This window comes from Cucurbita pepo, chromosome LG04 (genome assembly GCF_002806865.2).
Source record: "Cucurbita pepo subsp. pepo cultivar mu-cu-16 chromosome LG04, ASM280686v2, whole genome shotgun sequence".
NCBI lineage: Eukaryota > Viridiplantae > Streptophyta > Magnoliopsida > Cucurbitales > Cucurbitaceae > Cucurbita > Cucurbita pepo.
In genome coordinates, this window is record NC_036641.1 from 5,985,799 (window position 1) to 6,010,700 (window position 24,902).

Sequence of the window (24,902 nt, forward strand, 5' to 3'; positions counted from 1 at the left end):
AATTCTCGATGTAGCATCCAGCATTTCTAAATAAAAACGTCTTGAAATCAAGCTCTCTTCTATATTCAACGTAAAATTTTCGTTCAACCCGAAGAACCCTAATCGGTAAAAATTTGATATATATTATTTGTTTCTCAAAAAATAAAAAAGACATGTAATTACAATTTTTAAAAACAAAAATTGGAAATAATTTATGGAAAAATAGATTTTAATTAGTTGTTTATGACAAAGCAATGATATTTTAAAATAATATTTGGTATTTAAATAATATTTTAATAGCACTTGGAATATGACTTCTTATTTATTTATTTATTTATTTTAATTTTATGACATAGCTATTCATATGAACCTTCCCCGAATAAAACCTTAAAATCGATTATTAAATTTTAAAATAATATCACCATAATAAATTTTCTTAATAAAATAAAAATTTTAGAGAATCTTTCTTTGCCACGTAGCGCAATCTGAACCGTACATCTCTAGTACTTTATTGTTTTGACTTTTTTCAGATCCGACACAGTGACATGGAACCTCAGTACCACGAGCCACGTGTTGCAATCTCATTGACTCTTTCTCATCCAACGGTCTAGATCAAATCCTTTTTGTAAAGTCAACTGTCCAAAAAGAAAACATTTTTTAAAATAAAAATGAAGCGTCCACTTCTTATATATTCTATTTTTTATTTCAATAAAAATTTAATTTATAATTACTCGTAAATTTAAAAGGGTTTCGTGGGTTTGATCGGACTGAAACATTTTTTTAGACCTAACCCATAGGTTCGTTATAAAATTTTTAATTTAAACCGAACCGAACCCAAACCAATCATAATTTTTTTTTAGGTTGGGTTAGTTGTGAGTTGCATTTATTTAAATTTTTTATTTTTGATAAAAATAAAATATTTATTCGTAAAATACAAATTACTTTCAAAATAATTGGAATAAATATTAATAAAAGAAATAATCATGAAATTAAATAAAAATAAAATAAATATATGTATGTAACGCTATGGTGTGAACAAAGGTCGGGGCATTTTGGTAATTTCAATGATCCCTTGCTATAAATAGGTGTTGAAGCTCTTGAATTCAACTTTTAGGTAGCGAGAAAGCACCTGGAAAGCGATCGATTTGGGGGAAAAGAACGGAGTCGCGCCGTCGTCTCGTCTCGCCGGAACTCGAATCTCCGGTCGCCTCTGTTTCCTCTTTCCGGTTTAATTTCCTTTCATCGGAACTCTCCTATGTCCGATTACGATCGTCATCAGCATCTGTGAAAAAGGGATTGAAAATTAGAAGGCATGGTGGGATTTTTCGCGATTCAGTTAGAGATTTCCGCTAGGTTACTCTGGACTACCAGCTTCTTCCGCCATAAGCGATCGTGACAATCTCGTTCTTTCTTGTTTCGAGATTACTGTTCTGTTCGTGTTTAACATTTAGGTTAGTACTAAATCATCAAATTTCAAATTCCGTACAACTTCCACTTCTACACCGCCGGAATTGGACGAAATTTAAATGGAATCCGGCCGGTTCTTGTTCAATCCCCCTGCTTGCGGCGGCAACATGCTTTGCCTTGGCGGAGCCGGTGGTGGCGATCGTTTTCTGCGAGGTCAATTTCTCTCCCGACCTCCTTATTTTTATTTTTTATTTCTTTTTTGAAGTTTTTATTTTAGAAGACCCATTTCCTATATATATATATATATATATAAATGATTCTTGTTATTACATCAAAAAAATTTCGAAAAAATTATATTCGTTCATTGAATTATTTAATAAACATTTTGTATATCCCCTTTGTTCATTAGATAGATGAAAAAGAAAATTATTTTGTTTGAAATAATGTCAAAATTTTAAATAAATTTGGCTGAAATAATTTTCACCCAAAATTTTGAAAAAATTAAATTTATCCATTAAAAAACACTATTCTGCAAAGGAGAGTGTTTGACCTAGAAGCTCCTCTTCAGAAAATCATTGAACAAAAAAAAAAAAAAAAAAAAAAAAAAAAAAAAAAAAAAAAAAAAAAAAAAAAAAANGAATTTACTATGGATCCCTCAACAATTAAATAAAATTGATTTGTTTTTCTAATTTTATGATGAACAATTAAGAAGGAAGAACAATGATGAGCATGAGCATGAACATGAGCATGAGCATGCAAGAGAGTCCAAATGGGAGACCATTTTTCAGATCCCCAGATGATCTTTACGACGATGAATATTACGACGAGCTTTACCCCGAGAAGAAGCGCCGCTTGGCCAACGAGCAGGTTTTTTACCTTCGCCTTTATTACTTGTTGCTATGTCTCACTCTTTGTGTGGACTAAAATTGAAGTTGTGGATAACTGTTGTGAAGGTTCAAATGCTGGAGAAGAGTTTTGAGGAAGAGAACAAACTGGAGCCAGAGAGGAAGTCCCAACTAGCCAAGAAGCTGGGGCTGCAGCCAAGGCAGGTGGCCGTGTGGTTCCAGAACCGCCGTGCGCGGTGGAAGACGAAGCAGCTCGAAAGGGACTATGATGTTCTTAAAGCTTCATATGATTTGCTTATGTCAAACTATGACTCCATTATCAAAGAGAATGCCGTGCTTAAATCTGAGGTAAGATGAAAAGAAGTATCAATATAGAAATTTCAGAAATTTCAGAAACAGAACAGCAAATTCAAACTATGGTACTTTCAGGTGGCTTCCTTAACTGAGAAATGTGTAGCTAAAGAGCTTGATGGAGGAGAAGCACCAATTCCACGTACGACTTCGGAGCCTCTTCGAGCAGACACTGCCCATGTCTCCGCCCCACACTCCGGTGGCTCCGGGAGAAAGGCTGAAGATCGTCTCAGTTCAGGGAGCGATAGCAGTGCAGTGATTGACGATAATTGTCTACAACTCATCGACAGCGGCGATTCTTACTTCCTGAGTAACGAGTATCCACAACGTGCGCCTCTACCTCCTGGGCTGCAAATGGAACATGATGACAGGAATGATAATAGCAATTACTTGTTCTCAGATATGTTTGCAGAAACAAACCAACAGAACCAGGAGGGAGGGCCTCCAGCTTGGTGGGCATGGCCTTAGGAATGAATGTTCTTCAACTTGTTACAGCTTGATGATGCTTATACAAAATGTTCTAAAGTTCATATTTACTTGTTTGTAATGAATAAAGTTTAGGTAGAAACGTCTACTTGACACTAAAATGTCATAGACGTATAGACTCTGGATGCCTGTGTTTTCAATTCATCACCAAATAGAAATTGTAAGTTGTTGTAACGATCCGACCAGAGACTCACTTTAGGATCGTTACTACATGCATGATGTACATGCACAACGTAACGTTTATTGGAGAATCTTTGGAGTTTTTAAAGCAAGTTCAAAGAAAATATAACCTAAATCTTTGAAGTTTTTAAAGCTAAGTTCAAAGAAAATATAACCTAATCATTCAAACAGTTCGTTTGAGAACCCGAAGAAAACATCACATCTAAAAGTGTTTGAATAAGTATTTCAAGAACTAAAAACTCCTAAAACATTACAAGGATACACCTTACCTTAGATTGAAGACGGTGAAAACCAAAGCATATTTTTGAATTGCTATGCAAAAAACCTAGCAAATATCGGGACGAACGTTCCAATACGATCATTCCGGTTTGCGTGTAATGACAAGAAGACTGAATTCCTGACAACAAGAGGATTAGTAACCATTACAGACAATAACAATGATACACTAGATACACGTAACATATAAGAGTCGAGAGCAACCATACCAAGTGAATTCTTAAAAGGTCGAAGGAAATTGGATCATCCAAAACAATGAGAGATAGAAAAAGCTGTGGAACTACCTTTGATATAGCTATAAGCACAAATATTCAAGACTATTTAAATCCAGGCCATACTACTTACTTACCTATCTAATACAATGATTGAGGAAGGCCTCAAACATGTCATTGCACGTCAAGCACCTAGGAAGACAAGACAAAGGTCAAATTTAACCAATGTTGATACTGATACCTTCAATGGCAACGGCTGCAGAACCGAGATTCGAGTATGAGAACTTAGTTACGACTATGCAAGCTATTTGCAGACGGGTTAAAACAGTACGAGTTTTCCTCCCATTCGGTGAATGATGGTCAGACATCTACAAGTACCTGGTAGGGATGAAAATGAACAGAGGGCTGGGAAAGAAATGTAAAGAATTAGATATACAACTGAGCTTCAAATCTTGTTCTAGAATTCCCTTCTCCTTTTCTATTTATACATAAAGTGAATGGATCTTGCTCTTTAAGGACGGCATCCTTCTAAATGGGCCTCTCTTCAAGAATAGACATCATTTATTAAAAAGAACTCCAGCAATTCAGTCCAAAATTGCGCCAAGGGGCCATATTATCGATTAGAGTTGGAGCCTCGAGAAGTCTTTATGAACAAAGCACTTATAGTTTATGGATTCTGAACAGTGTATCATAAACTATGAGTTATGTCTATGTACAATCGAGCTGTCAGCAGCAGGGGCGCAATGGTTGCAGCAGCGAGTTCAAAAAGAACTCCAAATTTATCGAGGAGCAATGGCACGATATAAACCACAGAGAACGAATTGAAGGTAGTTGTCTTCTAAATACAAGACCTCTACCACCACCATAACCACTGGCATAAACCTGTGGATTGAGTTTGTCAGGAGTTAAATCATGAGAGTCCTAGATTATTGTCCCTCTGGTTCCTTTCTTTTCTTGCCAGATCTCCGGCTGCTTGCCCTGGGCCTTTCTGTTAAATCCACACCAGCCAGCTTCTGTTCTGGAATATTGTTTGGGTCCAAATATTCATTTGGTTCTTGATTAGGCAATATCTTCTCGTATATAATAGCAGCATCAAGAGAGAATATGCGGAGTGCAAGAGAAGTTACGGTGGAAATTTTGGCAGCAGCAGAGAGAGACGACCAGTACCACCATTCATTCTTCAAGTATTCTGTTCTTATCATGTCCTCTAATGCAATTGTTGCTTGTACTATCTGGAGAAATGAATAAAGTATTAAGCGCCCCCACACGAAATTCAAGAACCAAGACGTTACTCATTGCTTCAAACTTAACCAAAATGTCTCGCAAATTAATATGACGATGATCATCACAACTATGACGACAAGATAGTAAGAAATAGAAGCACGTGCAACAAAAATCATGATCCACAAATCACATAATGATATTTGAAGTACCCAAACTTAGTAATTGAATTAAGGAATGCTAACCTCAAAAATTGTTCCTGCAGATTTCACAAATGCACGCCAGGCCCATCTCCTTTCAATATGTAACTTTGAAGGTCTTAGAGCTTCATCAGGAAGTGCAGCATCCATGTCAAGCAAATTCATTTTCAGCCCTCTTACAACTTGCAATATTCTGCCAACTAATGGCCTACGGGATGAGTGTGGGATAATATAGAATCTACCAATACCGAACTCTGAAAAACGGTTATCCACGCAAACTTTTTTACTTTTTGGTTCGGGGCATCCTAATGCTAGTCTTTTCGTTTTCAATGCACTGATTTCATTTCCAGCAGCCCTTTGATTTGAATTATCAGGAGAAGAATTTTGAAGGCAACCATTTTCCAGACCAACATTTCCTAGTGAAGCCAGCCTTTCAGAATGCAAGGTCCCATCTTCAGGAGAACCAGAATCTTTCTTGAGATCAATTGCACTTAATGTTGATTCCATAATATATGGTGACACAGATGATACAAATGAAGGAACCCCATTCGAACTAATAAGTCCAATCTCCTTAACAGCATCCTTGTTTGAATCCTTTGTCGAAAACTTAGAACAGATTAGTTCAAAGTCATATGGGCACATCATACCATCATCCTGAAATTTAATTAACCCCGTGCTATGGTTAAAATACCCTCTCTTAGAAGTTTCTGATATGGTCATGCTTGAGCTCCCCTCCCGATTGCTCTCAAATTTCATATTGCCTTTACTTGTTAAAGAGTTGCCAGCTTCCTTGACACTATCACATGAGGCAGTGTGTAAACTACACTTTCCATCGTCATGCTCCTTAAGTTCAACATCAGTTAGAAAGCTTTTATGACAAGAGAGACAATGGTGCCTAGATGACCAGACAGGTTCCAAGCATACACACCTGAACATTTTCTCATCTTCAGCTAGCCTGGTCTCGTCTGGCCATCTATTGAAGTTGTCAGGCTTTTCAAACTCAAGGAAGGGACCATACTTACTTTCCAATACAGCAGATGCCCTGGTAACAAGAAAACTAGAACATTCAAGTTTTTCAACATCCGAGCTTGATGATGAATCTTTTAACTGTTCTTCAGGACTTCGATTAATCGATCGTGAAGGCATTTGAAGTCTAGGTTTATGCCATTGTAAAATAGATTCCTTTAGCTCCCTTTCTTTAGGATCATTATCATTCAGCCAATCAATGAGTTCTAGTATGCTCGCCTCTGTTTGATAAGAAACCCATGGGGAATTTTCAATAGAATCCTTTCGCAGATGAAGCAATGAGGAATATATGTTCGACCCATCAAAACTTGAACAGTGACCACTGCTTGTTGAAGTAAAATTCTTAAACACGACACCCTTACCAACTTGGTCTCTAGATTCACTTCCAATCTGTACCAAACTCCCACTAGCAATGATTTGCGGCTGCCCATTTGACATGACCGAAGCCCAATACAATCGTCCAGCAGAATCACTTCCCAAGAACTCCCTCCGTACCGATACCTTTAGAAGCTCCAACTCTATACTTGCAATAGAATCCTGTAGCTGTGATATGTCCTTAATACTATCCAACTCATTATGATAGGCTTGTGATTCATTCGAAGGTGGAACTTGTGAAGCTACCGGCAATCCATTAGCATCAGAAGGTGTGCAATGTTGCTTTGTGGATGGTAGAATAGCAATTTCGGTCTCCATATTACTTTGGTCAGAACCATCAACTTCTTGTGGCAAAGTACTGGACAATGGTGGCTCATAGGGTTTTATGGGTTTGCCACTGTTCCGAGAACATGAATTGGATAGAATGTTGCCACCTACATCATTGTTATCAATAACATCATGGCCACTGTTCGTTTGCTCTTGAAAACCTGCATGGTTGAGACACTTATTCTCTAAGCTTGTTAGAGATGAACATTGATCAGGAACACCAAGCCTAGCTCCATCACAACTACCCTGTCCTGAAACATCATCAGATAACAAATTAAAATGGTTAGACCAATCCAAAAAAATTTCTGGAGTGAAGACATTTAATGTAATTAGCAGGCATGCTAGCAGGCCCATCCTTTAGCCTACCTTCTCGAACTGCACTATGCATAGTTGTATCAAGCTTTGCAGCTTTCGCTGCCACAACTTCTTCCCTTGACTTGAGATTTTTCCACTCTGCAAAACACGAACGTAATTTTTGCTGCAACTCTGCTGATGCCTCTACACACTGCTCAAGATGTTGTCGAATTAAGGAAGAGCTAACCAACTCATCACATAGATATTTGAGCAAGAATAATCTCTGCACCCAGAAGAAATATATCCTTAAGTTAATGAGCCATGAAATGAAAACCACCCACCTGATTATTCCATAAACTTGTGTGGAAATTGAATTGAAGCATAGTAAAAATGGCCGCATGCATTAGAACCTTAACAATTTCGATAGAAGTGCACAAGAAAATCACTGTTCATAATTAGCAAGAATCAATAAAATAATGTAGGAGGAAAATTATAAGCCCATGTCCACACACATAATGAGAAATAATCCAAGACTCAGCAAATAACAAACCTCGTCCACACTGAATTCCCAATACTCCTTCTCTTCCAGTGCAGCTGCTAGATTGGCAAGTTTATCCAGAAAATCACGAGTAACTTCTCCTCTGAATTTTTTGCCTTTGTGCAGGTTAAAAATGTAGTTCTTGGTATGCTCAGATGGATCGTCAATCATACGTGTTCCCATTACACAAGAGGGACAGTACCAGTTCCCTTCAGGAATCCTGGCAAGAGGAGGATTCAAACAATATGTATGATACTCAGCATCACATGTATCACATAGAAGGACACTGTCATCATCTTTATCAATGCCACACACTTTACAGACTCCCTCATCCCAAGGGGCTTTTGGAATCTCCTTCAAGGACACAAGAAAGCTATCTACTTCCGCTTTCATTTCTGCACTCAGAGATTCGAGCTTGGAGAACTCCTGAAGTTTTTCAATAAGAGGTACAACCTGCAAGAAAAGTTTTAGTCTTATCATCAAAGAGAGCAATAGAAAAGGGACAAGGGCAACATCGTAGTTTTCAATGTGACGAGTGTCATCTGTCGAGTGTCAAAAGTTTGTCATCAGTACATGTGCATATACAAAAGAAAGAATGACAGAATACTGGCTTCAGATCATGTGTTCATCTATGAAATGCATTCATAAAACCCTTAATCTGCCAAAACCATTATAAACTGCCAACAAACATATTGGAGACTAACACAAAATGAGAAGAAAAAAAAAAAGGAAGGAAAAGCTTCTCCCAGGATTTGGTTGTTGAAAAAGTGGAGGTAAAACTGAAAAAGTTAAAATAAAGAACTACCCCAAGGCAGTATGTTGATTCTCATGCAAGAAATCATATCTACATCTCACTCCATATGTCCTTTGAAGAGAGCTCTAACTTTAGATAAGACATGAGGAAGTTCTGTGGAGAGGAGTGACTGACAAAGCGGAAGAACAGCCTTGTTAATAACTTGGATAATCATGAGCTTGCCCTTGACTTCAAAAGGATTATGGATGAGTAACATTAAAAGGAGAACATCGCTCGTCTCTCTAGGAGAACAGAGATAGAAAGGTGCCATTTATCAAACAAGCAGAGCACTACACCATAAGCATCAAAAGTCCACTGATGAGAAGGGGCTGGCAAAGCTTGAACTTCGTCAAAAGAATAGGCTCTTCAGCACAATTTCAAGGAAGCAATATGATCAAGACTCCCTCGTGGATCACTGAAGCCAAAGTTTTGTACGTTTGCGAAGACCCATGGTTTAGAGGCAAACTAAATTGTTCTCTTTGTTACGGTAGAATGTCAAAATTCAGGTTCAGGAAGTTCTGCATTTCTTATGGTTTTTCCCAACCCCCAAGTAGTACATCCTATCTAACAGCCATATATAAGAAACAAAATAATTTAATTTCAGACCTCATGTCATGTATACATAATATGTTTCCAGGCCTCTACAATTTTTCTGGCTAAGAAGTCTTTGTAGCTTCTCTGTTTTTTTTTTGCCAACAGGAGTATTTTGGCGATCTCTTTGGCTTGAGAGATGGCAAAAGAATAAATGTTTTCCTCGAAGATTTTTATTCATGCCCAGCAAAATATTCCTTCGAAATAAATATAAGAAAATCAAAGGTTTTTAAATAAAAAATTGAAGTCTAGCGTTAAAACATTGGGCTGCACGTTCTTCCAATCATGAAAAAAGTGGTAAACAGACATCTTATGCATCGCAACTACTGGTACACCACTGTAGAAATATAAACACGTTGAAATTGTGAAGAGAGGAAAAAAGTGAGAACAAAAGGCTGTCATACCTCATTTTCATACAGAGTCTCAAAATTCCCGGATAATGTCTCAACTAACTCAACCAAATCAGGCTGATCACCATAAGCATAGCGCAGGTTGTTCCAGAGCTGCAAGAGGATATCAACCATCAATACCAATAAACTTCTTAGATAGGAGTGAGCTAAAGCCACAAGCCAAAGGAATAAAAACGGGTGTGCAATCTGTATTGTGTTTATAATACTTGTTTCTTATTACAAAAAAATGGTGTACATTATTTCTATGACAAAGAACCATATACTACAGCATCTATACATGGCTTAAATCACAAGATCGTTTATCAATGCTCCTAAGTCCTACAAACAAGCAGGAGCCTGTTTCATTGCCACTCGACAACTTCTCCTCTGGAATACACTTTTAAAGTCTCACGCACACAATTCTTTTTATTTTAATCATACATAAACTCACCCACAAAAGTTGACCTAAATTTCATCACCTCCTATCTTTACTGAAACCATAAATCCTTAACAAAAGAGAATATATATATTTATCCCATGAAATTTTCATGGTGAGAAATTAATTGATAAGAAAATAAATCTACACCATCCTACTTCATAATACATGTATGAAAATGTTCGTACACAATGAACATATCTGCACATAATATGTTCCCTTGTCATGGAATTTGGAACGCTTGGAATTCCATCAGGCATACATTAGAAATATTTGACCTTGATTTATCTGTTAAAAAAGGTGGACTGAAGGCTATTATTATCAATGGTTTTTCTTCTAAATAAGTGGGTACACACGGACAAATTTCTTGTCAACCTTGTACAAATCCATTGCTATATGATTGTTTTTCTTTGGCATTCATCATAAATTATAAAGTATATTACGAAGCAACATGAAATGTAGGCAAAGATATGCAACAGGACACTAATACAACAGTTTCTGATTAAAGAACAAAACAAACCTCCTGAACATCCTCAAGAAACGCTTCATGTGATCCACCATAAGACCCAGAAGCCAATCTCAAATCAATAGTCCGGAAGTCCAACGGCCTAGAAACCATGGCTGGTGGCCCAAGAAGCCCTTCATCATCATTATCACTTAAAGCCATCAATTTCCTGCCAAGCAAGTTGCAGAAGACTTTTTCATCATCTGCAGCAGCAGCACGGCGTAATACAATTCGACATTGCTTCATCACAATATCTGATAACGAAATAGTAGTTCTCCTCTTGCTTCGTTTTTCAACATTTTGAGGCAAGCCATCACCACATATATCTGATAGTAATGAAAGAACAGCTTTCTGTAGAACAGAAACAAGCATACAAAGAAAATTACAAACGAACAAAATAACGAAAAAGTACAAATAAATTTGAAAAGAAGTGGACTACATTCAACAAAGAACGACAAATTCCTGAAGTAAAAGAAAAAGAGCCGCAAGAATGTTTTCCACGGATTATCTGTTTTCTAATAATAATTTGAGCTATTACTGAGAAAGATGAAAAAGTATACAATGGCATATACACAAATTATCTGTTTGAATCTTTCCAGATTATGTAAACAGCAAACACTGGCATATTATTATGTAAACACAAATTATCTGTTTCCTAATGCACAACCCGCATGCGCCCTCCCTTCAGCTTCATACGCCTCGACTTGGCTTACTCGCTCTGGTGTTTTGGAAACGACTTATTCAGCTCGGTATTCAATTTTAGTATTATATCCTTCATCTTCAACCCTCCCGAAGCTGTTTTTGACGTTATTGAGGGTATTTGACGTTATTGGGGGCTTTCTAGGTTGGTAGTTTGGAACTCCTAAGGCCTTTTTTTATACGGTTGTACATTCTTTCATCTTAAAAATAAAAATAAAAATAAAAATTGAATAAATAATTGACAAGGTTATTTTAGTTTTTGTCACTCAACGGAAGTTTTCTTTTAAGAACTTTTGTTTCTATTCATTAACTAATTTTTCTTATTAAAAATTCATAAACCAAATAGTTATAAAATAGTCTATTCATTAATTAATGAAAATCTTCTTATCCAATCGAAGTTTAAAAGATATAAAAAAAAGGCAGAGAATAAATAAAATGGCACCTTTGTAGGTCCTGATGCATTGCCCTTGTAAACTTCCTTACTAATTGAATGTTGCAATATCTTTTTTGCCCATTCTGGTGGATCCCTCTCCAAAGCATCATAAACACACTTCCTAATTCTAGTCCCCACATTTGTAGGTAACTTTCTAACAGGTTCTAGCACTTGTGCCCACTCTGGCATCTTACCATCAGTCGCCAGCACCTTCTCACAACCACCGGTGGCATCAGAGTCTTCCTCTTCTAATGTAATAACATGCTTTTCTCTATTTAACGATCCATATATTTGGTTTGTAGCCTCAGCCAGAAGCTGGAAATAACAATTATTAGTGTGAACCAAAAAAAGAATAGATCAGGAGTGAGAATTAGTCTAACATGTAGAAACAAAAGAACTCCTTGACGAGGGAAAATATACATGCCAATGGTTCAAGACAACATACTGCTAGAAATTAACATGATCACAGCAAAGTAGTTAGATGTTGAAAATGTTGTCCATCTTAGTTTTAATGTACGAAGATGAACCCCACCCACCCACCAACTTTGCAGACAGGTAAGACAGGACAGTAAACATACTTTCTTAGAAGGAAAAGATTTATAATTTTGAAAACAAAATCCTAAATTTTGAGCTTCATTAAGTGCAGCCTCAAACTAAATTTTCAGACCAGACTGCTCCAGTGGAATTCAAGGAAAATATAATTCATGTGGCCGCTGCCTTCCAACTAATTATACACTTCAAAGTTATTACTATCAGTGAACTCGCACAACATCCCTTCATCTCATAAGAATATGTATCCAGTATATAATAACAAACATAGAAAACATTTTCCCTGCCAAATAAAAATCCTCAACACTAACCTCATACCCAATTCAAAATGAAAATTAAGTTTTTAGCATTGTTACCTAAGGAAGCCAAGACTTTCAAATATCAGCCTAACTATGCCCTTGCCCATGATAACTCCTTAAAATACCTACCCAACATAGAAGCTTAAAATGGCAATCGTGTGACTTCTGGACTTTCTTTCAATTTAAGAAATATAATCAGACTCCTCATCAAATACAAACCATAGTGCTGTCGTGGTGAGACTACATGTATCATCTTTCCTTACAAATTAAAAGTGTGGTGAATTTCAGAAGAGAAAATCAGCATTGGGTACCATAGTTAAGCATAAATAAAAACTGGAAATAAAGGATGGCGCAGATGTGAGTCTACATGCTCAATAAAAGATTTAAAAGAACTAAAAGCTGTCTTACAAATGCATCTGCCTCCATCCCAGCCACTCCCGTGAGAGAGCCACAAAGCACACCACCGTCACCTTGTAGACATCGAAATACTCTTCCACTTTCACGAGCAGTTACTTCAGCTGACTCAAGATTACCATCCATGGATAAGACAGCCAAGATGTATCGGCGGGCTAATTCTGGCCATGTTAGTTCATTGAGAGGGAGCAAATTCAGTTTCGTTTTCCTAATAGAAGTTGCACTATCCACATCCTTTTTCCTTCCTCGTTTTGGTTTTGACTCTCCAGAATCAAAATTTGGATCCACAAGAGCAGCTACCTTGGATTGAAGCTCCGTAATTAGCACTCTTAACAGAGAAGTGTGAGCTTTTGTTAAAGCTGCACCCATGCACCTGCTGTCTGCTGAGGTAGCTAGTTTACCTTCAGATACCTCATTCATCACCCTTGTTTCCATTTGTATAAATGCATGTAGATCTCCATTAGCATTCAATTTTGAGGGTACTCGGCCATTTGAGCACTCGGTGGTACGAGAGTTTATCAACTGGTCTTTCTCAAATTCACTCTCAGCATTTTGGAGAATATTATCCCCACCACCCCGCAGATTGAAAAGATCTTCCTCGAGTTCCTCAAGAGACAAGGCCTCTTCAAGACCCAAGTTCTCATGAAAACGAGAAAAGAAATCCCAAACCTGGGTCAATAAGATAACAACTAAAGGTTTCATACCAAGGAAATGAGATTATATGTCCAAACTAAAAAATTAAAAAAAAAAAAACTTACATTATCTCAAATAAAAAAATTTCCAGCATATACCTGGTAAACATCGCCAGTAAGTTCAGGAGGAATATGCATGCACAAAAGCTTCCCAGGAGGAGGATTCTTGTCATTGGCGTTGCCATCACTAACTAACTTGCCTTTTTTCCATCTTCTAAACAGAAAACTCAGTGGCTCATCTTCTTTACATTCTTCTCCATCAAATTTCTGAACCTCTAAGACACCATTTTCAACTGTTGGCAAAGTCATACCATCTATTCTCTTATTTACAAACTGATATCTTGAACAGGATTGAATTTGTGGAATGTTTTCAAGTATTTCTTGCACAAATTCCATGTCTAACCCAAATCTATCCTGGTCCAGCCACTTTTCAAGTTCATCAGGCAAACTACAGAGCTCGTTCTCAACATCAACCACAGATCGGATGAGGGTAAAACTTGGAAAACCACAAAATTTTGCTAATCTAGAGTTCAGATCACTATTGACACTAATTCTACAATGGCCAAGAAAACTCTGTTCATCGCCCACGTGATCACAGCAGAATTTGATAGTACTTTTCTGGTTGCATAACTCAGAGCATGCTTTAATCAAATCATGTGACATCCGTTTCCATGCTGCCGATGATGAAGTATCTTCAACTGAAATCTCACCAATTTCATCTCTCAAATACATATAATTTGAGAGGTTTCCAGACTTTCCAATGGAACTTGCTTCATTATGCTGTCCATTTTGCATCTGAACATTAAAAGCTCCATCAGAACAAATACCAAGACAAGACAAAATATCATCTTCATTCGGTGGATAAAGGTCTGAGAGAATCATCGGTAAGTTCTCATCGCTTCCATTATTAGTCAACCCATCTTCTTCATTTTGCTCAACAGAAAAATACTCACTTTTTCCCCTGGAGAGAACAGTTGATCCCACTGGAATTGGAAACGCAGAGCACGCACACCTCCTAACCTTAAAAAGGGGTCCAGAATCACCGCCATCTAGCACTTCATTAATAAAAAGAGAACCAGTAACTTTGTCATGCCAACAAGATCGAAAACCTATTGGATAAACCCGGGTAACATCATGATATGACTGTCGTACATCAATTTCTCCCACAGAAAGAACAAAGAAGTCTTCAAACTGAAGAGGAAACCCTTTCTATGCAGTAAAACAGGCCAAAAATCAGCAAGGAAAATAGCAATAAATGATTCATTTAATGACAGAATCAGTACACAGGCAATATAGGGAAAGGTTAGAGATGCATAAAGAATAAACATAAATTACTAGAACACATACGTAACAGTGTGATGAAATGGAACCTCCATTCTCTTCCACAACAACAGACGGGCTTTGACGGTCACACAAGAACCCCTTACATCGATCATTAATCAAACTTCCGTTGTTATCAACAGACCCATTGGCAACCGAGGACTTGGTAGGCTTTCTTCTTTTTGGTATATAAGACTTTCCAGAAAAAGGTAATGAACCTTGTCTTCTTGCTTTGGGTTGCATAGAAGACAACAACCCAAGATGACAAGCAACTTCATAGACTGAACTAAAAGTCTTCCCATCAGGTGCTTGGTAAATAGCATAAAGTTCACAGCTGTCGACTGACTGTTTAATCTCTACACACCATCCTTCCTCCAACACACCATGTCTCTCAGAAACAAACTCTCTAAGCGCCTGCAAGAAGACTTCACTAGTATTTTGCGATGACAATTTAACTGATGTGCCCCTACCACTCCTACAACTTCCTAAAGGAGAGCCCAAATCCACATCTAAGCTTCTTCCCATGACCTGTGTCTGCTGCAATATATCTTCTAAACCCATTTTAACTTTGTTTTTCACAATATCTGAAGTTCTTTGAAGACCATATCCATTCTCTAAATGTAACAGGTTTCTATGTTTCGCAGATGGGCAAAAGGAAGTACCACGAAAAGAATTATCGTCTGCAGCATGCTTTCTAGAAAAAGAAAAAATTAAAATGGAAGTAAATTTCTTATCCCAAAAAAATTAATGAATCACGTTACTAAATATTAGTTTGATCTCAAGAGATAAAGTCAATCCTAATTGCCAAACATACATATCTCCAAAATTAGATAGATGAGAAACACATACTACCACTGCATAGATAAGAGTAAGGCATCCTCCAATGCATAATGTAGAAGACTAACATGGAGATATGAAATCGTGAATTATGTGAGATGAGCAAACAGCCGATGCAAATACACATTATGGGCTAAACCTATACGTTATGCTTCGCAGCTCATTTTATCCCCATCAGAAAAGATCATAGGACAAGAAACCACATTTAACTGGCTCACAGTTTCTCTTGGACGTGGCAGAGTAACTTGAAAATAACTAACTAATTTCCCCACAGTCAAGATGTTTGGGATTAAATGGCTCAGATTCATAGCCCTTGCTATATAAAGTTTGCTCTTCCTAAAATTAGCTCATCTTTAGCTCATCTTCACAACATCTACGGAAAAACAAAACATTACCAGAACACATGCAGACTAGCTAAACAGGATCTGAGTACACATTCTTTGACCCAGAAACATGCTAATGGGACGTACTTTGCTGTATAATTATGGAAGCAGAGTGAGCCAGCAAACTCCGAGCATAAAAACTAAACATATGATTTATGTGAGTGTTACAGTCACTATTTCTAAGAGATTTACTAAACCTGCAATCTATAATCACTGACATATTCTATCGTATTATGTGTGAAGCACTAATCTTCCAACATTTTAACACCCAAAACGATAATGACTACCAACTAAATTTCCCTAATATGTAAACTTTCCAACTCAAAGTTCTTGTGGAGTGGAAACCCCAAAGAAAAAGTGCTCCAAAAACTGATAGCAGTTAGCTAATCGAAAACCAAAAGAAACTACACCTTCTCTTCCCCATTTCACCCACAAAAAACCCCATACCTGAAACCCGGCAATTCCTCACCATCCTCGCCACAAGCATCACCATCACTCGGCGGAGAAGCGTTAATATCCAACAGCTGCTTTGACTTAACCCCAAGCGGCCACCGCTTACTCTTCACCCCGCTGCCAAAACAGTCCTCACATACCCAATCCTCGAAATTCAACGCCTGAACCCCCCGCATTCGGGCGCAAGCCAAATGAAACCCCCGCTCGCATCCGTCGCACACTACCACATGACCGTGCACCTCCGGCTGACCGCACAAGCCACAGACGGAGCCACGAAGCCCGCGAGGGACATCAGCCGGGCCGCCATCAGGCGGCGGAGGGTTGTCATGGAAGGAACGGACGACGTCGAAAGTATTCGATAGGTTTTCAGAGAAAGAAGAAGGGGAAGGGATCTCGTTGAGATCGATGCCGATACCGGAGCGGCCGGTGGTGGAGTCAATGGGGTTGGGATGGTCCTTGAGGTGGTGTTCGTCGCTGGAATCGGCGAGTTCCATCATCCAAGAAGGGATTCAGAAGAGAAGTGAGTGAAGAAAAGGATGAAGGAAGGTACCATAGCTCAGGTGAGAGATTCCGGTGAATGTGACAGGAATCAACGGCGGAGATTTGAGGGTTTTGGTGGTTCCGTTCTGGTTTTTGGTTTGAGAAATGGAAGATGTGGGGAACGGAAGAAACTGTGGCCAATAACAGAACCGGACCGTATCGAAGAGACCGACTTTTTTTCTTTTTACCCCTGGTTCTTCAGTTTTACCCTTCTGTTAAAAAAAAAAAATTACTGGAAAAAATTACTAATGTAAATGTGAATTACCGTGGTCGACGCTGACGGCCATTTCGACGGCGCGTGTTTTTACCTCGCCGTCTTGGCGAGTACGGCAGGCCACTCTTGAATGCCTTTGTATTCCGGCAACTAGACCGCTACGTGTCTTGTAAAATGACGTAATTGCCCATGGTGATTAGGCGCCAATTGGAAATGGATGTTTTTCCTTAAATGTTAAATTATAAAATTAATACATATTATTTTAAATTTTTAAAATTTAATCCTTTTATCTTAAGCTAGTACATATATTTGATAACTATTATCTCGCACGTCCGTTGTAGGGGAGAACAAAACATTTTTTACAAGAGTGTGGAAACCTCTCCTTAGTATACGCGTTTTAAAATCGTGAGACTGATAGCGATACGTAACAAGTCAAAGCGAACAATATCTACTAGCGGTAGGTTTAGGCTGTTACATTGCAGGTCCATTGTTTTGTTTTATTTTATCGGGCATCTTCTAATAGGGAAGAGCCTTCCATTTTTATCAAATGACTCAGCCTCCTCTATCTCTTCCTCCGTCCCGACTCTCTTTCTGGTCACAAGTCTCACTAGGGCGTAAACTTTCTTGTTGTACCAAAATGGAGATTTGATTGAAACGACCGGATACAATAGATGAGTTTTGATTGGTAGAGCTACTCTATAAATGGGATTGACTCAATTCACGAGCTCTTAGTTATAAACCATAACGGTCGTAATGACTTCCAAACATACGAAGAGAGGGGAAGAATGAAGAAGATGCTGACAATAGTGTTGCATGAGAGAGAGCACATATCGTTGATCAAAGCCAAGACGTTCGAGTCATGCACGAGAGAGCCGAAATCATCATTGTCTGTAACAACTCAAGCCCACCATTAACAAATAAGGTCCACTTTGACCCGTTACGTATCGTCGTTAGTCGCATCTATTAGAAAGAAATTTCCACAATCTTATAAGGAATGTTTCGTTTCTATCTCCAACCGATGTGGGAGCTCACATTGACACTTCACACACTGGGTCATGGTTACTTGAGAAAGACACTCGTCCGACCAGTCCTCTCACATTCCCGCTACATATCATGAAGAAAACACTAAAATAACCTAAACGGGTCGTTTAAGAACTATCGAAAATATGAAAATTAAATCTAAAGAAAGTAATAAATAAAACCTTGTGAGGCAACCAAGAGACAAGATTCTTAAAAAAGACGAACATAGCGTTGGCATCTATGAATTTAAATTAATACAACGAACACATGCACATAAGACATATAATAATAATAATAAAAAGAACCATATAATATAATACACATTAATTAATAACATAAATAAGCTACATGGGCAGCTCGCACCGACACTTAAAGAGTGGCCATTTGTGGCAATGGGTCCATTAGAGATGAAGCTTGGAATGGCCAACAAAAATCCAACACAATCAATCAAATTCAATGTGCCTGTTCGTTTTTCGTTCAAGTCCACTGCTAGTAGATATTGTCCGCTTTGGCCCGTTACGTATCATCGTCAGTTTCACAATTTTGAAACGCGTTTACTAGGGAAGATCTCCTCTCTAACTAATGTAGGATCAGTCTACCCTCTTTGGAGGCTCAACGTCCTCGCTGGCATACCCCCTCAATGTCGGACTCTGAATACTATTTATAACAGCTCAAGCCCACCGCTGATAGATATTGTCTGTTTTGGCCTATTACGTATCATCGTCAGCCTCACAGTTTTGAAACGCGTTTACTAGGGAAGATCTCCTTTCTAACTAATGTAGGATCAATCTACCCTCTTTGGAGGCTCAACATCCTCGCTGGCATACCTCTTCAGTGTCTGACTCTGATACCATTTATAACAGCTCAAGCTCACCGTCGGTAGATATTGTCTATTTGACCCATTACGTATCATCATCAGCCTCACAATTTTGAAACGTGTTTACTAGGAAAGATCTCCTCTCTAACTAATGTAGGATCAATCTACCTTCTTTGGAGGCTCAACGTCTTCGCTGGCATACCCTCTCAGTGTCGGACTCTGATACCATTTATAACAGCTCAAACCCACCGCGGGTAGATATTGTATGTTTTGACTTATTACGTATCATCGTCAGCCTCACAGTTTTGAAACGCGTTTACTAGGGAAGATCTCCTCTCTAACTAATGTAGGATCAATCTACCCTCTCTGGAGGCCCAACGTCCTTGTTGGCATACCCCTTCAATGTCGCACTCTGATACCATTTATAACAGCTCAAGCCCACCGCTGGTAGATATTGTCTGTTTTGGCCCATTACGTATCATCGTCAGCATCACTATTTAAAAATGTGTCTACTATGGAGAGAGTCTAGCTCTACTCCGATCAGTGCCTCGCACCTTCCAGTGACTAGATCTGATAGGAATAGGGCTAAACCCTTTTCATATTAGACACGTTTTAAAATCGTGGAGTTAACGACTATACATAACAGGGCAAAAATACGAAAACAACAAATTGAATTATAAATAAATAAAGTAACGTGGAGTTGTTGAATCATATCCAATCTCGAAGATTCAACCACAATAATTTATTTTCAAGGCCTCCAAATTCTACAATATTACATTTTCATGCCTTATTTTAATTCAAGAAATTCCCGTGGTTCCCGACTTGATTTTGGAGAAATTTTATCGAACATACTATACTCTCTTCTGTTCAGTGTTTGTCATGTCAGTATTATTTAAACGAATAGTACTCTGAGAGAACTGAAATTTTTTACTGTTCTATGATAAATCATATTCACCTTCTTGTGAATAATTGTGCCGGATTGGAGTAACTATTCTATGCTTCATTTGAATATTTTGATATTTATTTATTTTTTTAAAATTGAAATTTATATTTAAATAGGACACTCCGCTTTTCACTCATGTGTGCGGTATTTAAAATTTTTTTACGAAATATCTCAAAGGTCTTTGAAAGGCGTTCACATGATCCAATAACTTGACCAACCAACCTGAAAGTCGGGTTATGTTAGATATATTTTTTTCCAGTTTTGGTTGAATTGAATTTTTGGAAAGTCGAAAATTCCAGGTTTGGTTTGTTGGGTTGACATTTATTTGGTCGAGTCAACCTAACCAACCTGAAAATTTTCGATCCAACCCAACCCAACTCTACCCTACTGTTTAAAAAAATTAAAAATATTTAACACGGTTGTAATCGATGTTAGTTATGCATTGTGACGTGTAAATGTTTAATATTTAAATTTTATGATATTTTAGTTATTAATATAATTTTAAAAAATAACCCGAAAACCAACCTAACCCTCTATTTTTAGGTTGGGTTATGAACTATGCTCGGGTCATCAACCTATTTTCGAGTTTGTTTAAAAGATTTTTTTCAACCCAACTCGTATACGCACTCAGTCTATTTTTTTTTATCGAACTTTTTGTAACTCACAAATTTATCCGATATAAAATTAAATTTTATGACTAATAAGACATGAACGGTATTGGGTCCGAGACCGATTAGACATTTTTTAAAATGTATTTAAATGTTGGGAAAACGAGATAAGGAAAAAAAAAAAAATTTAATATTTAAATTTTATGATATTTTAGTTATTAATATAATTTTAAAAAATAACCCGAAAACCAACCTAACCCTCTATTTTTAGGTTGGGTTATGAACTATGCTCGGGTCATCAACCTATTTTCGAGTTTGTTTAAAAGATTTTTTTCAACCCAACTCGTATACGCACTCAGTCTATTTTTTTTTATCGAACTTTTTGTAACTCACAAATTTATCCGATATAAAATTAAATTTTATGACTAATAAGACATGAACGGTATTGGGTCCGAGACCGATTAGACATTTTTTAAAATGTATTTAAATGTTGGGAAAACGAGATAAGGAAAAAAAAAAAAAAGTGGTAGAGTGAGAAAAATAAGGAGAAATGGAGGGAGAGGATCGGAATCCACAAATATAGGAAGGAAACAGTAAATTGATTTCCATGGGTGAAGGCGGGGTCACATCACGTGCACTACCTCTGCCTCTGCCGGCCAAAACCTCCGCTTCTTCTTCTTCTTCTCATTTCCCGTCACTCACACTCTCTCGCCGGTTATTGATCTTTCTTAACTCCTTCCATTTCCGCCGCATCATTTGCAGCAACTTCCTCTCTTGATCGCCATTACCCACTTCGTATTTACTATCATTTTTCTCTGGGTACTTCTCGAACTACTTGATTTCTTGTTTTTTTCGTCTGGGTTTCTGTTTGATTTCTAGTTTGAGGCCTTGAATCTGATGTGAATTTGAATTGAAATGTTTACTTGGTACTGTTTGGTTGTGATTTTTGATCTGTTCATGGTTCAGATCTTGCCCCTTTTTTATAATTTGTTGTTTATAATTGAGGGTTTTGGGTGTTTTTGATTTTGGGGTTCTGGATCTTATTCGTTTTTAGTTGTGGTAACCAATTTTGGAGCTTTGTTTTGTTATCTTAGTTGGATGTGTTGCTGATTTTCTCTATGGTTTGTTCATACTTCAACTTTGGTTTATGATCACTGGCGATTGCTGCAGTTGTTTGGTTTTGCATCTGTGTGGATTTTGATGAATGAGATTGCAACCGCCCAACTGTTAGTCGATATTTTCCTCTTTGTGCTTTCCGAGATTTTTAAAATGGGTCAGCTAGGTAGAGGTTTCCACACCCTTATGAGGAATGCTTCATTCCCCTCTCCAACCGATGTGGGATCTCACAATCCACCTCCCTTGGGAGCCTAGCGTCCTCGCTGGCACACCGCTCAGTGTCTGGCTTTGATACCATTTGTAACAGCCCAAGCACACCGTTAGCAGATATTGTCCTCTTTGGACTTTTCCTTTCGGGCTTCCTCTCAAGGTTTTTAAAACGCGTTTGTTAGAGAGAGATTTCCACACCCTTATTAGGAATGCTTCGTTCCCCTCTCCAACCGATGTGAGATCTCACAGAGATGGGATAGTGATTGTTGTGAGTGAGATTGTGATGGCAAAGAGAGATATCTTCCAGATGTGGGCAGGGGGCACTCTCGATTTCGTTTAGGAGTTGCTATGTTAGAATGATTTTGATGGTTGATCAAGTGATTGAGTGACGTTAGTGAATATCATTACCATAGAGCCTGAAATTTCATTGGAGTATGATTTATAACAACCCAATTTCACCGCTAGCAAATATTGTCCCGGCTTTCTCTTCTGTGCATCCTCTCAAGGTTTTAAAACACGTCTGACAGAGAGATGTTTCCACACCCTTATAAGGAATGCTTCGTTCCTCTCTCCAATCGATGTGGGATCTCACAGATTTTTTCCTAGATTTAAGCTATGAGCTTCATATTCGAGTTGCATATGTGGGTGCACTAGAGAGAGTTCCCTGTTTGATCTTCCAAGGATTTGATTCTGTTATCTGGGTTGAAACTTTTTAGCCTCTACTTCTGTCGAACATGGAAACGTTTATAAGTACGACATGTTCTTTTAGATTGCACCAATTTGAAGATATAAGTGGAAATAGCTACACATATTCTTATCCGAAAGAGAAAAAGTAACGAAAAGAATATGAAATCGCTCGTTATCTGGTCTTTTTATAAACGTAAATTTCATACAGTTTACTTATTTCCTAAGGTAGTGAACATATCATTGAATCTAATTACTTTTCGATATGTAGCTTCTGATGTTTTTCGTACTCTAAAAGACTTCCCCTCTGCGTCGTATATCGCAACAGCCATGTCAGAGGAAGCTCTTAAGGTCCTTAACTCAATGCCTGGACTGGAAGGGAACAACCAAAGCTCTTGTAAAGAGGATCTTAGTAAACAAGGAACAGGTATAAAGACTGCCAATGGGAACATTGAAGAACTGAAAAGTAAAAGCTCTGCTTCTATCAGGCCTCTAGTAAATGGTGAAAGTAGCAACCCTGTTGCCGAGGTTGGTAGTTCGGAAGTAGAATATATCGAATCTGAGAATTTGACCGATTTAGAAGATGTTTCGTCAAGCCTTAAGGTATTAACATTACTAGATTTGTTTAGCTGAAATTTAGTTGTTGGGTCGATCATCATTGATGATTCATGCTCGGATTCGTTATATACCTAACCTGGACTACATCTTTACTCGTTTTGAAACTACAGACACTCTTAGCTGGATTAGGCTCAAAAGATTGGGTTTCGGTTTGTGAAGCATTGAATAATACAAGAAGACTAGCAATATATCACAGGGAAGACATGCTCGATATGCTGTAAGTCGTCAATAGTGACTCGATTCATTTGGTTTTTCTTTTTTTACTCGATTCATTGTAGTATTTCTTATACTTTCTTGTGGCAGGGGAGACGTGATCTCACTTTTGGTGAAATCAATGAAAAATCCTAGAAGTGCTGTCTGCAAAACTGCCCTTATGACATCTGCAGATATTTTCATTGCTTATAACGACGAAGTGATTGAATCATTAGATCCCATGGTAACTGTAACTTGCACTGTTTGAGTTTTAACTTCTTTATCTTACATTTTTCTTCAATGGAAATCTCTTTTCTGAGCTATGAATGACTTCTTCAATGGAGTGCAGTTGTTGCAGCTTCTTCTGAAGTCTTCTCAAGACAAACGTTTTGTGTGCGAAGCTGCCGAGAAAGCTCTGGTAGCAATGACTTCTTCGTTTTCCCCTGCATTATTGTTACCAAAGTTGGAACCATTTCTTAAGAATAGAAACCCGAGAATTCGAGCCAAGGCTTCAATGTGCTTTTGTCGAAGTGTTCCACGACTGGTGAGGATTTTGCTTCTTCATTCGTAGCATGAACCTTGTTTGTTCGTCATGTTTCTATGTTCATGAAGTTTTGGCTCTTACCCCCGGAGAACGCATCTGTTGTAGATAGTTATATATAGTAGATGGTTATATATGGTAAAGCTATATATAGTAAATTGAACCATATATATACCGTGCTTTGAAAATATACTTTCGGTATTTTTCTATATTCTCGCCCGTCAATATAAAACTTTAGCCAATATTTCTGTTCTTTGTGTTCATCTAAATTGAGTGTCTGCGTTGTTGTGCGAAACAACATCTCCTCCCAAGATCTCTCAAGCCCTGATCTTGGATATCTGGAAAAAGAATGTCTAAAATTGAACATAGTTTTGTAATTGCAAACAAATTGTATATGCCTTTGATATGTCAAACGTTTGTTCCTATGTTTCTCAGCTGTATGTTTACTGTTAAATGTTTTTCTGTCTTGTTCTGTTCATTGTCTGATTTCCCACTGTCCCTATGTCTGGAACTTTCATATCTGTTCTGCTCCCTTGTATAACACATATTTATGGATAGGGTGTTGAAGGGATAAAAGCATATGGAATCGACAAATTGATTCAAACAGCAGCATCCCAGCTCAGTGACCAGCTTCCCGAGTCTAGGGAGGCAGCTCGAATCCTCCTCGTGGAGCTGCAATCTGTGTACGAGAAGTTCACCGACCTCCCAACGACAACGCCTGAAGATCCAGAGAAAGGCTCTTGGGAAGACTTTTGTCAATCAAAGCTCTCCCCTTTAAGTGCACAAGCTGTCCTTCGCGTCAAGAACGTCTCTCGGGAAGGTATTGTCTCGAGTTCTTGAAGCTTAGTAATGATGAAAATATCGAAACTTCAATATGATGTACCCCCCC

General features: G+C 38.0%; 3 protein-coding genes across 6 annotated transcripts in view; 2 read left to right on the forward strand and 1 right to left on the reverse strand.

The window, feature by feature from the left end:
* The first annotated feature begins 1,078 nt into the window (after positions 1 to 1,078).
* On the forward strand, positions 1,079 to 3,248 carry LOC111793846 (homeobox-leucine zipper protein HAT5-like). 3 transcript variants are annotated; one of them, XM_023675908.1, is made up of 4 exons: positions 1,079 to 1,599; positions 2,096 to 2,253; positions 2,340 to 2,579; positions 2,679 to 3,248. In XM_023675908.1, the coding sequence occupies exons 1-4, from the start codon at positions 1,506 to 1,508 to the stop codon at positions 3,048 to 3,050; spliced, it is 864 nt and encodes a 287-aa protein (XP_023531676.1). In that variant the 5' UTR covers positions 1,079 to 1,505; the 3' UTR covers positions 3,051 to 3,248. The 3 variants fall into 3 exon arrangements, with proteins under 3 accessions (XP_023531676.1, XP_023531673.1, XP_023531675.1); XM_023675905.1 differs by having other exon boundaries at positions 1,080 to 1,599; positions 2,661 to 3,248; XM_023675907.1 differs by having other exon boundaries at positions 1,080 to 1,599; positions 2,099 to 2,253; positions 2,661 to 3,248.
* A 795-nt stretch (positions 3,249 to 4,043) lies between these two features.
* LOC111793845 (methyl-CpG-binding domain-containing protein 9-like) lies at positions 4,044 to 17,209 on the reverse strand. Its single transcript, XM_023675904.1, has 11 exons — positions 16,505 to 17,209; positions 14,865 to 15,531; positions 13,617 to 14,726; positions 12,820 to 13,494; positions 11,573 to 11,878; positions 10,447 to 10,782; positions 9,506 to 9,604; positions 7,730 to 8,170; positions 7,252 to 7,462; positions 5,203 to 7,136; positions 4,044 to 4,968 (listed from the first exon to the last, which is right to left on the reverse strand). Exons 1-11 carry the CDS (start codon positions 17,005 to 17,007, stop codon positions 4,663 to 4,665), a joined length of 6,588 nt encoding a protein of 2,195 aa, XP_023531672.1. The 5' UTR covers positions 17,008 to 17,209; the 3' UTR covers positions 4,044 to 4,662.
* A 3,968-nt stretch (positions 17,210 to 21,177) lies between these two features.
* LOC111793937 overlaps positions 21,178 to 24,902 on the forward strand; it is a 4,162-nt gene continuing 437 nt past the window's right edge. Inside the window, exons 1-6 of one of the 2 annotated variants that reach the window (XM_023676019.1) lie at positions 21,178 to 21,471; positions 22,934 to 23,265; positions 23,391 to 23,497; positions 23,584 to 23,716; positions 23,822 to 24,016; positions 24,572 to 24,895. In XM_023676019.1, coding sequence (XP_023531787.1) covers positions 22,993 to 23,265; positions 23,391 to 23,497; positions 23,584 to 23,716; positions 23,822 to 24,016; positions 24,572 to 24,853 — 990 coding nt within the window. In that variant the 5' untranslated portion in view covers positions 21,178 to 21,471; positions 22,934 to 22,992 and the 3' untranslated portion in view covers positions 24,854 to 24,895. The remainder of the gene's footprint in view (positions 21,472 to 22,933; positions 23,266 to 23,390; positions 23,498 to 23,583; positions 23,717 to 23,821; positions 24,017 to 24,571; positions 24,896 to 24,902) is intronic. The other variant, XM_023676020.1, reaches the window with a different exon arrangement.

What these genes read in the sequence shown, in the direction of transcription:
- LOC111793846 (XM_023675905.1), top strand. Translation starts at nt 1,506, where the DNA reads ATGGAATCCGGCCGGTTCTTGTTCAATCCCCCTGCTTGCGGCGGCAAC. An exon ending in TGGCGATCGTTTTCTGCGAG is followed by an intron (nt 1,600 to 2,095) that starts GTCAATTTCTCT and finishes TGAACAATTAAG; the next exon opens with AAGGAAGAACAATGATGAGC. An exon ending in ATGCCGTGCTTAAATCTGAG is followed by an intron (nt 2,580 to 2,660) that starts GTAAGATGAAAA and finishes TGGTACTTTCAG; the next exon opens with GTGGCTTCCTTAACTGAGAA.
- LOC111793845 (XM_023675904.1), bottom strand. Translation starts at nt 17,007, where the DNA reads ATGATGGAACTCGCCGATTCCAGCGACGAACACCACCTCAAGGACCAT. An exon ending in AGACTCTGTATGAAAATGAG is followed by an intron (nt 8,171 to 9,505) that starts GTATGACAGCCT and finishes CTTTTCTTGCAG; the next exon opens with GTTGTACCTCTTATTGAAAA. An exon ending in CTGCAGGAACAATTTTTGAG is followed by an intron (nt 4,969 to 5,202) that starts GTTAGCATTCCT and finishes TCATTTCTCCAG; the next exon opens with ATAGTACAAGCAACAATTGC.